Raw genomic sequence first — 14727 nt, forward strand, 5'->3', positions numbered from 1 at the left:
AAGCAAAATCTCTGAGGAATATTTCCATCACCTTGTTGAATCTATGCTACAAAAAGACAAAAGGAGTCCAACCCAATACTAGCATGGTGTATCTAATAAAGCAGCCAATGAGTGTACATCATCTCATGAGTCCAGGGCAGTTTTGTCATTAACATTCCCAAATCCTGCATTTATCTATTGTTTCTATAAAGCAGTAATTTGGAAATTACATATTTACCTTATCAACATCTGTTAAAATCAGTAAATCAGTGCTTATCCATAAGGATTAATTCTCACCAGATGTGCTTGAAAATGCATGCATTCATGTAAACTGCACTAACACAAATGGCTGAGTTTTTAGATGCATTGTGTAGCACTTGTGAAGGTCTCAATTCAGCTGGGAAACTGCAGGTCAGTTCACCATAAAGCAGCATTCAGGAGCATTCCGGAGCTTTTCACAACACATCATACTAGTGCTGGAAAAGCAAGTCCGATTCATGGAGGCCCCACTTCACAACTTACAGGACCTAAAGGATCTGCTACTGACAGCTTGGTGTTAGATACAACAGCATACCTTCAGAGGTCTAGAGGAGTCCATGCCTCAGTGGGTCAGGGCTGTTTTGGTGGCAAAAAGAGGGCCTACCCAATGTGAGGTGGGTGGTCCTAATGTTATGGCTAACTGGTGTGCATGTATAGTAAATGTATATATTACCAGTTTAGTGCTGAAGTGAAAATTCGGGACTATGCAGTTCTGCTATTGATTTCAACCTGTTGTGCCCATTATATGTAGATTTCTTTTAAAATCCAGTGTTCTTTATGTTTTTACACAGGAGAATTAGACAAAATACCTGTTGGAGTCATTTTCTAAGGCTGTGCTCATTAGGACAGAATAGACATAGGAACAGTCAATTTTTGTCAGGTATTTTAGACCAAAAGATCTTGGCATCACCATTTTACTAGAAGCCCTGCCTGTCCTAAAACAAAAAAATATATAAAAAGCCTACTTTGATACACTAAACTGTTAACAAATATTTTCAGTTAAACTGCCCACAGGTCAAAACTCCGAAATGTATGTTGGTCAGTTAGTTATTCCCAGACATGATGTCTTCACTATTCATCCTGCTGCTGAATATCGAAATATGGCTTCAGTGGAGTACCTTCATCATCATGGACAACAGAACTGCAAGTAGCTTTAGCCAAAAGTGTTGGAGGAGGAGAGTATAATTTACACTAACTACTGCAGTATTTTTTCTATATGGTGAGCTTTCAACATCTGGCCTTCAAAGACCTTTCAAAATGCATTTAAATTGTAACTGTTAGACCCTTAGATGTCTAACTTTCTATCACAAGAAGGATACCTTTGAGGGAAGTGTAAATGAAAGTGGAGTTCGTCTTTAAGATGAGTCACAGTTTGCTATATGGCACCAATTTGAGACAAGATGGAGGCACTTGAAGAAAGAGCTAGAAAATTGTATCAAAGTGTCCCAAGCAGGCTCCCAGAAATAACCTTCTATGGCACAGAATATACATGTTATTTGTAGAATATGAGAGTGTGAGGTTAAAGTGCAACTTAAGAATAAATGTGTTTTTTGGAGTTTTGGATGGAGTGGAGAAGGATTAGAACATCTGTCAGGGTTTTATTTGCTATCTATCTTTCTATTAGGGAGATTTACCCTCTCTACTTGACCTGGGGACTGTTATACTGAAAGTGAAAGAAAATCCCAAATTATAGGTGGTCAGCAGAGCAGGAATAGATGGGAAATCTTTAAATGGGGCACTATTTCTGATGTCTCTGCTGACCAAAATGGATGTCCCTCTCCTTGGAGAGATTTTCTCTTACTTCTTGCTGTGGCTACAAGACGGGGAGAAAAATCTCCCCAATGGTATACAGATGACAATGAAAAGCTGACAGGGGTTATAACCCTCCCTGACTCTATCCAAAACTGAATCATATTATTTACCTATTTCACAACAGGTTTTTTTTTTATAGCTGAAAATCAAGAGGTTAGAAAATACGTGATTTTTGCCTAGGAAACCAACTGTTAGAAGGCTTTGAGCCACTTTGTAAGTACAGTATTTTAGTAATACCTTCTACAGTATTCTTGTATGTCTGTCTACAGTTCAGGTGTTGTGGGGTTGCAAACTACACTGACTGGTTTGAGGTGTACAACACAAGCCGTGTGCCAGACTCCTGCTGCTTGGAGTTTAGTGAGAACTGTGGCCTGCACTCCCCAGGAACGTGGTGGAAAGCGGTAAGAGCAACTGCATACAGCAATGCAGGTTTTTTTTTTATATTTTATGCATTAAAATGTCATTTGTTTGCTAGGTAAAATGCACCATGCACTGTTTTTAAGACCCCATTCACACCCACCACTTGCATTATTATGCAGAGATCTGTCTTCAAAAACTGTCAGGCTAAATGCTTTTCTATGCTTCTAGATGCTGAATATGATGTCCGTTTACACGCATATGCTTTTAGATGCATCTGTCCTTTGTCCATTAAAACAGTTCATTGAAGTAGACTATGAGATTACATCAAATAGATGCACCTTGCGTTTACATGCTTTTACACGCGTTTAGAGCTAAAAATGTTTCCTGGATGCACTCGGCTTCTATTTTTCCTAAACACAGCTAAACTGACTGCATCTAAATGCATCTAAACGCAAGGTGTGAATGGATCCAGTGGAAATCATTAGATGCATTTATATGCATTTAGAAAACCATTACAAATGCATATAAAAGCACCTAATCACACCCTAGTGTGAATTGGGCCTGAGTCCTTGAAAACTGTAAAAAGCATACATGTTAGAGAAGAATAATTATACAAAGATAGTGTAATCAACATAGTTCATGCATGCTGATACTATATTCACATGTACATACAACTATTATAATAATTTCTCATGATGAAGCAGCAGTGGTCCCCATGCTATCCAGCCTTTATCCAGCCAGTGGGGCACTGTTCTTTCCCCTATCACAATGGGGCACTATTTCTTCCACTGACATCAACAACGAGGCACTATTTCTTCATTGACACCAACAATGAGGCACTATTTCTTCCATTGACACCAACAATGAGGCACTATTTCTTCCACAGACACCAACAATGAGGCACTATTTCTTCCACTGACACCAACAACGAGGCACTATTTCTTCCATTGACACCAACAACGAGGCACTATTTCTTCCACTGACACCAACAATGAGGCACTATTTCTTCCATTGACACCAACAATGAGGGATTATTTCTTCCACAGACACCAATGATGGAGAATAATTCCTCTTACTGCTGAAGCATAATCCCTCCCAAGGATGAAGCATAATTTCTCCCACTGACACAACGATGGGACACAATTCCTCTCACTGATACTAACATTGGGGCATTATTTCTCTGACTGACACCAGCAGTAGGGCACTATTCCTCCCAATAATACCAATAAATGGGCATTATTTCTTCTCTCACTGACCACAGGTGTCAGGTCCTTTGTTACTCTCACTAACTACTGAGCCTGCAGCATTCCCTAGTCCTGCTGAGCCTGCTACATTGTTTATTCCCACTGACCCTGCAGCATTGTTTATTCCCACTGACCCTGCAGCATTGTTTATTCCCGCTGACCTCTGAGCCTGCAGCATTGTTTATTCCCGCTGAACATTGAGTCTTCAGCATTGTTTATTCCCGTTGACCTCTGGGCCTGCTACATTGTTTATTCCCACTGACCTCTGAGCCTGCAGCATTGCTTATTCCCGCTGACCTCTGGGCCTGCAGCATTGTTTATTGCCACCTACCAGTGAGCCTGCTGTGTTGTTTACTCCTGCTGAACACTGAGCTTGCTGCAATGTTTAAAAACATTTTATTCTTAATAGCCACAGCTAACCACCCCCCCAGGACAGTGAACTGGTCATTTGTGCTGTTCACTAGGTCTTATAATCAACTTACTTAAGGAACGATTGATTGATGTTCACAGTGTGGCTCCATTTGAAGCCACACAGCCTCTCCTCTAAAAATTGTTTTTTTTGGACTGCAACTGCATGGTCTGACCCCACTCATTCCTATGGAAAATTCATACACATGGCTTACTCAAGTGGTCTGTATGGTGTCCAGGGCACGCATGTGCGCATGCTCAGTACTCAGCAGCCATTTTTTGGAGGAAAGGATGTGTGGCTCTGAGCGGGGCTGCACAGTAAAGAGTGCTGGATTGAGACTGAAGTATAGGACTTGCATATACAAATGTTTAGATTGCATTAGTAAGTAATACGTAAATTTTCAAATACATAGCTGTACAGTGATATTAGCAAAAATAGGCTTTACAAAGACTTATAAAATTTCATATTTGTTTGAAAATCCCATATACTAACATGGAACAGCCCCCCCCCCACACACACTCACAAGCAATAGATTTTGTAGGGACAAATTTTGATGTACATACATTTTCCACTACAGTGTCATTTATTGATGAAAACTGTTTCTGTAGCACTGACACAAAATACAATTATGCCCCCATGGGAAGCAATATTTGAACAATATTTTAATCATGGTGTTCACATAGCTTCATTGACAGGAGAAGGAACTCTCTAGTACACCATCTATATGTAGTTTGAGAGTCCTAACTGCTCCTTTGCGAAAGACAATACTGTAATTGCAGCACAGTCCCATGTGAACTGGTCAGATATCGGAAATTGGTTTAGCTCTTGGTGAACTGCACATGAAGGCCAAACAGAGACTTATACCGGTAGTAGATCAGCACAATTCACTGCCAATCACAGTTTATTTCCTGTTTCATTTTCAGATCGATCCCACATTTTAATTTTAGCTCTGATTTCAGAACCCATTATCTCACTTGTTTCCTCCTTATTTGACTATTGCAACAGGTGCAAGTTATTCCTTGACAACTATTTTCATTATTTTACAGCTGACCTAATTCGTTACCACCTACAGTTTTCTTTAGTATCTGTTTTCAGTGCTTGACGCCTTCTGTCAATGTAACCTTAGTGACAACTGTAAACAAATCACTGCTTCTGAAGACAGTGAAATGAAATATCTGCAGATGAGAGTCAAAACATATGAAATTATCATTTTTTAAAAATAAATAGGCAGATAATATAGCGAATGACAAAAACCATGACTTTCAGGTTATATTTTAAATGCCCGTTCTGCCTTATGTCAGCTAAGGTGAAAATAACCTTGCAAAGTATTTATATAATATTTCTATGTTGCATTTATAAGGGCTTCCCACTACAAATTTTGCTGTTGGTATATTCAACATGTTATTTACACATCCTGAAAAAGAAACTTTTCTCAATTGGTGTAATTAAGTTCTGCTTTTTCAAAGTTACTGCTCGGTGGTGGTGTTGCAGAGAAGGGTTTGCCAGTTTTGCCAAGCTGCTTTTAAGGATGTTTTCAGTGTAACATTGCTAATTCTCATTTCAAAGAGAAGTCTGTGGCAAAATATGGCAATATGTAAAGAAACAGAAATACATTATTCAACCAATCTTTGTTAAAAAAAACGATCTGTATGATTTAATTCCAGCCTTGCTATGAGACTGTCAAAATTTGGCTTCATGAGAATCTCGTTGCAGTTGGGATTTTTGGGCTCTGCACAGCTCTTGTACAGGTGAGTTTGATCTAGCTCCCTAAACTAGAGACAGTATTAGTTAAAGGGTTTACTTTCTATTTGCTATGTCTGAAAGTAGCCAATGACTATACAGATTTGCTTAAAATGGCAAGAAAGTACGAATGCCGTTTTGAGTGATGGGGGAGGGGGTGATGGGGAAGCAGAGAGTGGTTCTTGGTCACTGGGCTTTACTAATCACAAATTACTGCAAATGGAACCAGGATTGGATGAACCATACATAACATGTATTTAACTGATTGAAGTCTTTAACATGACTTTGGGTAATTTGTAGTTGGTGGTTTGATGTCTGGGAATTATCTTTCCTGAGTACTATGGAGTAGAACATTTTCACTTTGCAAGGGAGTTCTCACTTAGCTTTGTGTATGTGATGAAAATTCACTTTCCAAAGCATATCCAGCCATGTGCAAGAAAATAAAAAATAAAAAGAACTTAGGGGGTTATCCACTAAGCTGCCGAAGGCAACCGAGTGAATAACCGAGCTGAAGAGAAGTGAGCTAAACGCCGTTTGGCTATTCACTTTGGCCTTGTACAGCTGATTTTAGCCTTACATTGGCTAAAATCAGCCGTACATTGGCATGTTCGGCTGAAGTGAAGAAGCAGTTTGACTCAGCCAATCCAACATCTGGATCGGCTGAGTCGAATCTCCACATAGGGGCCGAACGGCAACGAGTGAATAGCCAAATGCCTCCGGAAGGCATTTGGCTCGGATATTCTGCTCGCTACTGCCGAGGTAGATTAAAGGTAGGGGAGCAGACTAAAAAATTACAAATTAATAAAAGAAAAAAAAAAAAAAGATTGGGGCCCCCCTCCCAAACCATACCCTTTAAGTCTGGTAGGAAGGTTAGGAGGGACCCCAAGTTAAAAAAAGTGTGTGGTGTTCCCCCAAAAAGTCATACCAGGCCCTTTAGGTCTGGTAGGATTTTTAAGGAGGAACCCCACCCCCAAAAATGTGGGGTCCCCCCTAAAATGCCCAACCAGACCCTTAATCTGAGCACTGGCATTGCAGGGCAAGAAAGGGGGGACCAGCTAACGCACCACAACACTCCCCCCCCGCCATACCAGGCCACGTGTCCTCGGCCCCCCTGGAAAAGCACCTTGTCCCCCTGCCGATGGGGCAGGGGCCTCTTCCCCACAAGCCCTGACCCATTGGTTGTGGGGGTCTGTGAGCAGGGGGGCTTATTTGCATCATAATAAATTGTGAATAGCCTGAACCAAAGAGCTCCGGCGGCTCAAGTGAGCCAAAGAATTAGCCGATGCTTAGTTTTGCTTGCACATGACTGGATGATGGAAGTCAGCAGAGCTTTATCTCATTCAATAAGTTAACAGAACATTCCCTTGCAAAGTGAACAAAGGTGGGAGGGGAAGCGCTCCAACTGAGTTGTACCTGTCTAGCAGGTGGGGGTCAGGCTGGGTGAGGGGAGATGGTGCACTGGAGTATGGGACCGCTTAGGCGGAAACCGGGTGATGGGGAGACAGGATTGGGAAAGGTGGGTGTTGGGGAGGGCAACCCTGGGGATCAGGTCGGAGGGCAAGACCTGAGACACAAAACAAAAACCAAGAGAGGTGGTCCGTGTAAGATCAGTGACAGTTGGCCGTATGGTCCGGTTGACGAAGCAAAATGGCATACAGAGGTTAGGAATTTGAATCAAACAATATGATGTGAAAAGTAGTAACTCACCACAAGGTAATGAGTGGCGCTGCTGACAGGAAAAAAAGAGAGGGTCCAGCGTGGGTGCCTCGTGGAAGAACGGCAATGCGTTTCAAAGATGTGCTATTTCTTCTTTGTCAAGCCGGTGAGAGAGGGGGCGTTGCGCCGCCACCGAGTGACATCAGTTTGGCCCCAGGTGTTCCCCTACACTCCACGGCCTTCACACTCTCCCTCCCTATCGCCATCTCAAGCTTCACCAGAGGTACCCACCGCAACAGCAGCATTCCTTTTGGGGCCATCTGGAACTTCTGCACACACAGAATAGGCACGGATACTGCAAAGTTCTGAGCACCACCACCGTCGATGACCGCACATCACTCATCTTGTGGTGAGTTACTACTTTTCACATCATATTGTTTGATTCAAATTCCTAACCTCTGTATGCCATTTTGCTTCATCAACCGGACCATCACCATCGCCACCCGGACGATCTGACACCAGCAACATCTCGACCCACCCATCAACCTTCCAGATCGACCATCCTCATGAGAAGTCCAACTTAAACACCAACATTCCCGTCGATGACTGCACACCACCACTTTCCTTGTGGTGAGTGGTTAGGTACACAATTTATATGCCAACTGTCACTGATCTTACATGGCCCCCTCTCTTGGTTTTTGTTTTGTGTCTCTGGTCTTGCCCTCCGACCTGATCCCCAGGGTTGCCCTCCCCAACACCCACCTTTCCCAGTCCTGCCTCACCATCACCCGGTTTTCGCTAAGCGGTAACATACTCCAGTGCACCATCTCCCCTCAGCCAGCCTGACCCCCACCTGCTAGACGGGTACAACTCAGTTGGAGCGCTTCATCTCCCACCTTTACAAATTACGAGCACCCCGGTCTGTACACACTTGAAGCAGCTCACTGAGTTGCCAATTTCCTGCGCTTACTCCCGCAAATATCAAACCCCTTACCAAACCCTTTCCTCAACCCCCCCGTTAGAGCGCTGTACAACAGGACATATCTCCCAATTTCCCTTGCAAAGTGAACAGCTTATGTTCCTTTAGTAAATCAACCCCATTTTGTTAAGGCAAAAATTTTCACTATGTGAAAGCAAAGACGACGATTGCACCCATTGCGCCGTTACATATCACCACAAACGTGTGAGCAATAATTATAGGGCCATCAATCACTAATAACACTAAACCGATGAGCGGTAAAAGCTTTTAAAGCGTTGCCTATGGATAATTTTGGGTATGGTAGCTTTTCGCGATTTTAAGGCTTGACATGTTTGGTGTCTATTTACCCGACATGACCCCGTCTTTTATATTTTACCCACAAATTTGGTAATAATAAATGTTTCTTAACATAACGAAGCAAAAACTATTTTTTTCCCCAAATTTTCGGTACATTTCTTTATATAGCAAATAATAAAAACCTTAGTGGTGAGTAAATACCACCAAAAGAAAGCTCTATCTGTCCCCCTAAAAAATATATAAAATTCATATCAGTACAGCGTTGCATGACTGAATAAATGTCAAAGAACTGCAGCGCTGAATACTGAAAAAAGGCCTGAACAGAAAGGCGGTTCATACACAGGTCTTCAAGTGGTTAAGGGTTAAGAAAGGTAAATTGCTTAGCAGGTGGGGGTTGTCCGGTTGAGATAGTGGGAACTGTTTTTAAGTAGAGCAGTTTGGTGAAATACATATTGGGATTTCCTTCATATTTCCAATAAATCAGCTAATTATTTGTATGTATTGGATACATATTGAGAGCTGGCCATGTCCAGGGTTTTACATTGTTTTATAATTAATGTTATCTTGTTTATACCTGATTTTTCTCTGCTTTTTTAGATCCTGGGACTCACATTTGCCATGACAATGTACTGCCAGATGGCAAAAACTGACACTTACTATGCTTAAGACATCAACTTACCCCCACATCTCCCTGACCCGGTTTCAAGGAGAAGTTCCCTGGGAGGAAATCCATGTGGTTTTCACAGCAGATCTACCTTTAGTTCTGTTCTTCCTCCTCTTTTGATACCGCCTACAGCCTCCAAAGTGCAACAAGTCCTTGACACATCACTGTGTTCTCTGGGTATGGAGTATGGACAGCGGGTGGGAGGTGGACAACCTGATACATGACCCTGAGGCAGAACAGCGCTACTAAGAAAAGACAATTTTTCTGTGAAACCCAAGACTTTGGGGGGGGGGGGGGGGGGGGGGGTTGGGGCGCTGGAGGTGGGGGGTTAGGGTCCTCTGTCCTAATGGGATCTGGACGAATTATAAATTTGTCCAACTCAGCTAAGAAATGGGGTTTCTACATTTGATCACATAAGCTTTGGAAGCATCCCTGTACCTGGAAATGCTACAGTATTTCAAAGAACTTACTAACACTTCTAGTGGCATACCACCCCAATGACCTGTGAACAGGTATTCCCTCCAAAGCTCATCACTTAAGGGTTACCTGCCAGAAATAAGAGTATTCAGTAATACAGTGTATACATCTGTATTCAGGTGCCAGAGGCTCCGATAGAGACCATCACTACAATAGTATTGTCCGTTGTTGTTCACATATAAATGTTCATGGATTGTACAGTCCATTCAAATTTGTGCAGATCTCAAAGAAAACGTTTAGCTTTTTTAAAACCTATTAGGGAATTGCTTTTTTTTATAAAGTCAGCTAATCATCCAACAATGTTTTATTTTTTAGGTAATTTTGTGTGTATAGGTTTTTAGGTGACCTATACTTTGCCAAAAATGTATTTCATCCCACATCTATGTGTTTATTACTAATTCCATTTTTAACATAATCTTGACAAATTAGATACTGGATTGTGGGCAAATGAAATGGTAAACTTTGTAACTATGTAACTAGCACTTATTAGCTATTTTGTCACTTTATACCTGTATTGGCTTTAGAAATGTCCATTCTAAACGACAAGAACCTTTCGAATATTGCTTGTCGGCAGAATGAGAATTGCGTACCATCTTTGATTCACCCAAATTCTGACCTTAAATATGGCCATATGTGGAATAGCCACGTTGTGTCCTCACAGCCTCCCCTTTTAGGACCTGATATTCTTTGAAATCCTATTGCAAATCTGGACTCTCTGGAGCTATGCAGTTGCTATGGAATGTTCAATTAGGAAAACCACTATGTTTACAATTCTCCCATGATAACAAACAGTATTTAAACAATTCAAACAGGGCACAACTGATATTTAAATAGTCAATAAAAACAGGAAAATGCTGTTACTAAATTTGTTTGCAAAGTAAACTGTTTTATCAGTGCCACAGTATCAAATTTGTCAAAGCAATGCAAAAGATGGTTTCTGGGTGAAATAGAGAGAAATGTCCTTGTTTCTTGGTGCTGTAGCATAATACATACACGTTTACGGGACTCTATAAACCATACACTGCAGTATTATACCTTTTAGTGCATTTATCTGTGTATAACAATCAGTTCTTCATTTTTTGTCCCTTTTTTAACATTATTTTATCAGTTAAAGTAAACCTGAAAAAGAGCCTCAATCTCAGCGCTCAGCAGACTTAGACATCAGACATCTTCTAAACCGGACACTTCAGGAGACCGAAGACAGCACTTTCTCCCCGTGCATTAACGTTTATTGAAATTCAGTTACCAAAGTACTCACATGTGAGAGGTAGAAAACAAGCAGTGTATGTACACAACAACCGGGAACAGGACTGCAGAGCAGACGCGTTTTGGGGAAAATCACACCTTCAGCAGAGTTCTGTGATTTGTGTACATACACCGCTTGTTTTCCATCTCTCACATGTGAGTAATTCGATGCACTTTGGTAACTGAATTTTAATAAACTTTAAGGCAGGAGGGGAAGGCACTGTCTTCAGTTTTAGTTACAATAAGCCTGTCCAAAGCTCCAAAGCACTGAAGTGGCAACATGACTGCAAAGCTGAACTTAGAGGTTCCTGCACATACCAGGTGTGTTGATGTGTACTTCAAGAGTCTCAGCAGGGACATTCCACTAAAGAAATAGTGACTTATTTCCTTACACAACACCTCTCACAACTTATTACTGAATTATCACTGCGGTGGATAGCTTTACTGACCAATAGTAAGGTGCAGGAGGTATGGCAGCTCTTTGACTTTGTGGGTGCGGTCAGTATTTGTATAAATGGGTTCCCCCCAATATTTTGCTTTTATCTCTTTGCCTGTTTGTATAATTCATCTGCAAAGAATGATACAAACAGCCTAATCGACTTATTATTTTCCTTACCAAGGAATCCCACACAGTTGTATACTAATTTGGTTTTACTAAACAAGAATGCTATATACAAAATACTTATAGTTACAGGAAAACAATACAAGACATACAGAGGGCTACACATGTGCATACATACACGTGCTATCTATCCTTTCTTAGCATATGACAATTGACAATAGTCTGTATGCAAAAGGGATATACTAAAGGTCAATAAGCTTTTGTTATAGCTAGTCCACGATTTCTGTATTAAACAGGACTTCAGGCATTAAGCTTTTATTGGCAAATGGTTTCTTGAACTTGGCAGTCTCTCTCTTGTAGTATAGCTTTATTGTTGTCCCAAGATAAAGTCCCCCATTCAGCTTATGCTGCTGAATGGGGGACTGTGTGTTGCAAAAGATTTTATATGCAGGTGCACCCCACACACGTTTTTGATTGTGTTTACATGGAGATGGCGAAGCTTTAAACACTTTTTGGGGAGTTTTTTTTTATTATTTATATTACTAAACTTTATTAAACTATTTTTTCCTTTATTGCTATAACAAGAGGGCTGATAAGCTGCCTGTGTGATAGCATAGTGCAAATGACTCACACTCAATTAAGCTTCTTTCCTGGCCATGAAGACTGGAAATGTACAGCTCAACCTGGAAGTGATCAGAGCTGGTTGCTTTAAGGATGTTCACTTATCTCCTGCCGCTTTCTATTCTGACACCCCCATAGAGTTCCCTGGCACCTTGGAGGGCATATATATATATATACATATACACACACTGAGTGGCCAGATTATTATGACCACCCCATCAGTACTTCGTTGGGCCACCTTTTGCCTTCAATACTGCGGCGATTCTTCTTGGAAGCCACTTAGTGTGTGTGTATATATGTATATATATATCCCCTAGGTTTTTGAGAAAACGGATTGAAGACATCAGAAGATATGTGCAGTCACCTTTATCTGCCAGCTTTTCGGCCATCTTTCTACTTCAGTATTTCCTAACTATGCACAGGTTTATCTCAAATCATGAATTTTGTTATATTGGCAATCTAGGAAAACACTTAAACATTTTTTCAAATGACAGGCTGTATTAATTATCAAATGCCTAAGTGCTAACATTTAAAAGCAAAGTTTGGCCAAACCCAGTAGTAGACTTATATCTTGACTGACAGTTGTATAATAATCCTCAGATCGTGTAGAAAAACAAACGTGTAAATGTTCACTACATCATTCCCGGTAACACATCTGTGGCCATCTCTGGTGTGTTTACAGAAGTCTGTTTTACAGCCTCAGGAGAATGTCACATTTAAATAAACATGTAGGTACAAACAAAGTATTTTCTAGCTGAGAGAGACAAACATATAGAGATTGTTAGGGAAACAAGCACATTAGGGAAAGACTTTGCATTTCTAACTCCGTTCCTAAAACACTGCCAAGCTATGGTTTGTTACAAATCGTAATTTCAAGCAGCGCTTCAATTTTAATGTCACCTCTCTTAGCTGGATACCTGCAAGTCACAGCACACAGCCCTATTTCATCAGGTAAGGCAGCTAGGTTTTCGGTCATTGATAATATAGCACCTATGGTTGAGTTTATACAAAGGCATAAACAAGACTCCTGCACCAGCTGAGGTACAACGGATCAGATTGGCTTTTGGTGGTGCTGAAGAGGGAACATTGCTTTTATTTTTTCTTTATTTCCTTTGCACATGTAAAATGCTTCCTGGAAAGATCCCTGTAGATTTTCTCACTATGTGTTTCTATTTTCCATGTATATACTTATATACATAATTTATGCAAGAAGTATAGTGAAAAGATTTGTTCTAATAAAATGTTTATCAGAAGCATTGTGTGTCTGTTATGGAGTATTTTGCATAATTTACATTTCTTTAGGATGTGAAACTCTTACCTGGAAGTATGTCAAGATTCTAAAAATCAAACGTACGATATTGCTTATAAAAAGAATTTTAATTAAAAAGTTGATAAATGAAATGTTATAAAATGTAATGTTCATATAATATAACATTCTTAATAATCTAATATTATTTAGTGAAAAATAAATATGCACTGTGAGATCCAGCTAAATGTAGAAACCAAGTACTGCCAGGTTCTATCTACCCAACATGATTCGAAACAATTGCCAGGGCAAATTGCAATGACTAGAGACAGTAAAAATGGATGACCTAATTTAAAGGATCATACTTGACATGATGGTAAAGGACACCTGGAGCAGTCAATAGAAGACAAGGTGCACGTGTCCTGCATGCCAGGGACCAGCAATGTCCCTGATGGGTACCAACAGTTATGGTTCTAACCTCTTGATCACTGGACTGAGATCCACCAGTAACGGGATAATAAAAAGCATCTGCATTATCTGTGATGTCATACTACTTATATTTGTAATGTAACAAAATGGCGCTGTATTATGACCAGATATTTAACATTTTATGCTTTTTAGCCAGAATGTCTAAGCTCATTAAAGACTTGGAGTCCAGGATTTCCCTGCTTGTTGGATGTCACCCTATTTTCAGCACTCTGAAATCAATGTGATAATAATGAGTCAACGATCAACAAGCAGTTAAATCTCAGTAGCAAAGAAATTTCATCGCTATATAGCCCTAGGCTAAACCTGACACTAACCTGGGCAACTGGAATGGAGCATGAGATGAACAATGTATAAGCTGGTTACGTTTTGTGAAAACTGCATGTCGGAATGGTTAGCACATCTAGTGATATAGGCAGCTGAAGTTATATGCAAATCATTTTTCCAGTAAAAGTTGAACTTGGCTCTGTCTCTACTTGAGCCTCCCCAATGGGAAGGGAAGCGGACAAGTCCAAGGCCATATTTTACACTAAAAATACTTGCATCTGCATCTATTTTTGGCTGCCCATATATCTGAATTTACAGATCAGTTTGACATGTGATTTTGACTGAAGGTTACACTTTTTTTTTTATCGTATGCTCAGCTTTAGGTGCCCAGGTTTGCTTTGACCAGCTATGCTATAGGAATCATAGCTAAACCAGTGGAATAAACCTGCAGCATGGACTGTTCCGTTTGCCTGAAGACTGGCAGCAGGTGGATTTTTTGATTTATGTGTGCTCTGAATATAAGCAATAGTGCAGAGTCAATCTGAGAAGTGCCTTTTTTTTTTAGACATTGCTATTCACTGTACTGTCATGCAGTAAGTATTTCCTAGCTTCTGTTGTCTTGTATAATGTGGATCTCCTCTGGT

The 14727-nt window shown here is 40.6% G+C and overlaps 1 protein-coding gene across 2 annotated transcripts in view; it reads left to right on the forward strand.

The window, feature by feature from the left end:
- TSPAN4 (tetraspanin 4) overlaps window positions 1–9456 on the forward strand; it is a 268961-nt gene extending 259505 nt beyond the window's left edge. For both annotated transcript variants that reach the window (XM_018556043.1, XM_018556042.1), the window contains 3 exons: window positions 2100–2231; window positions 5508–5591; window positions 9113–9456. In XM_018556043.1, the coding sequence (XP_018411545.1) occupies window positions 2100–2231; window positions 5508–5591; window positions 9113–9181 (285 nt within the window). In that variant the 3' untranslated portion in view covers window positions 9182–9456. The remainder of the gene's footprint in view (window positions 1–2099; window positions 2232–5507; window positions 5592–9112) is intronic.
- Window positions 9457–14727: the final 5271 nt, after the last annotated feature.

This window comes from Nanorana parkeri, unplaced genomic scaffold (assembly GCF_000935625.1).
Source record: "Nanorana parkeri isolate BGI_ZX_2015 unplaced genomic scaffold, ASM93562v1 scaffold222, whole genome shotgun sequence".
NCBI lineage: Eukaryota > Metazoa > Chordata > Amphibia > Anura > Dicroglossidae > Nanorana > Nanorana parkeri.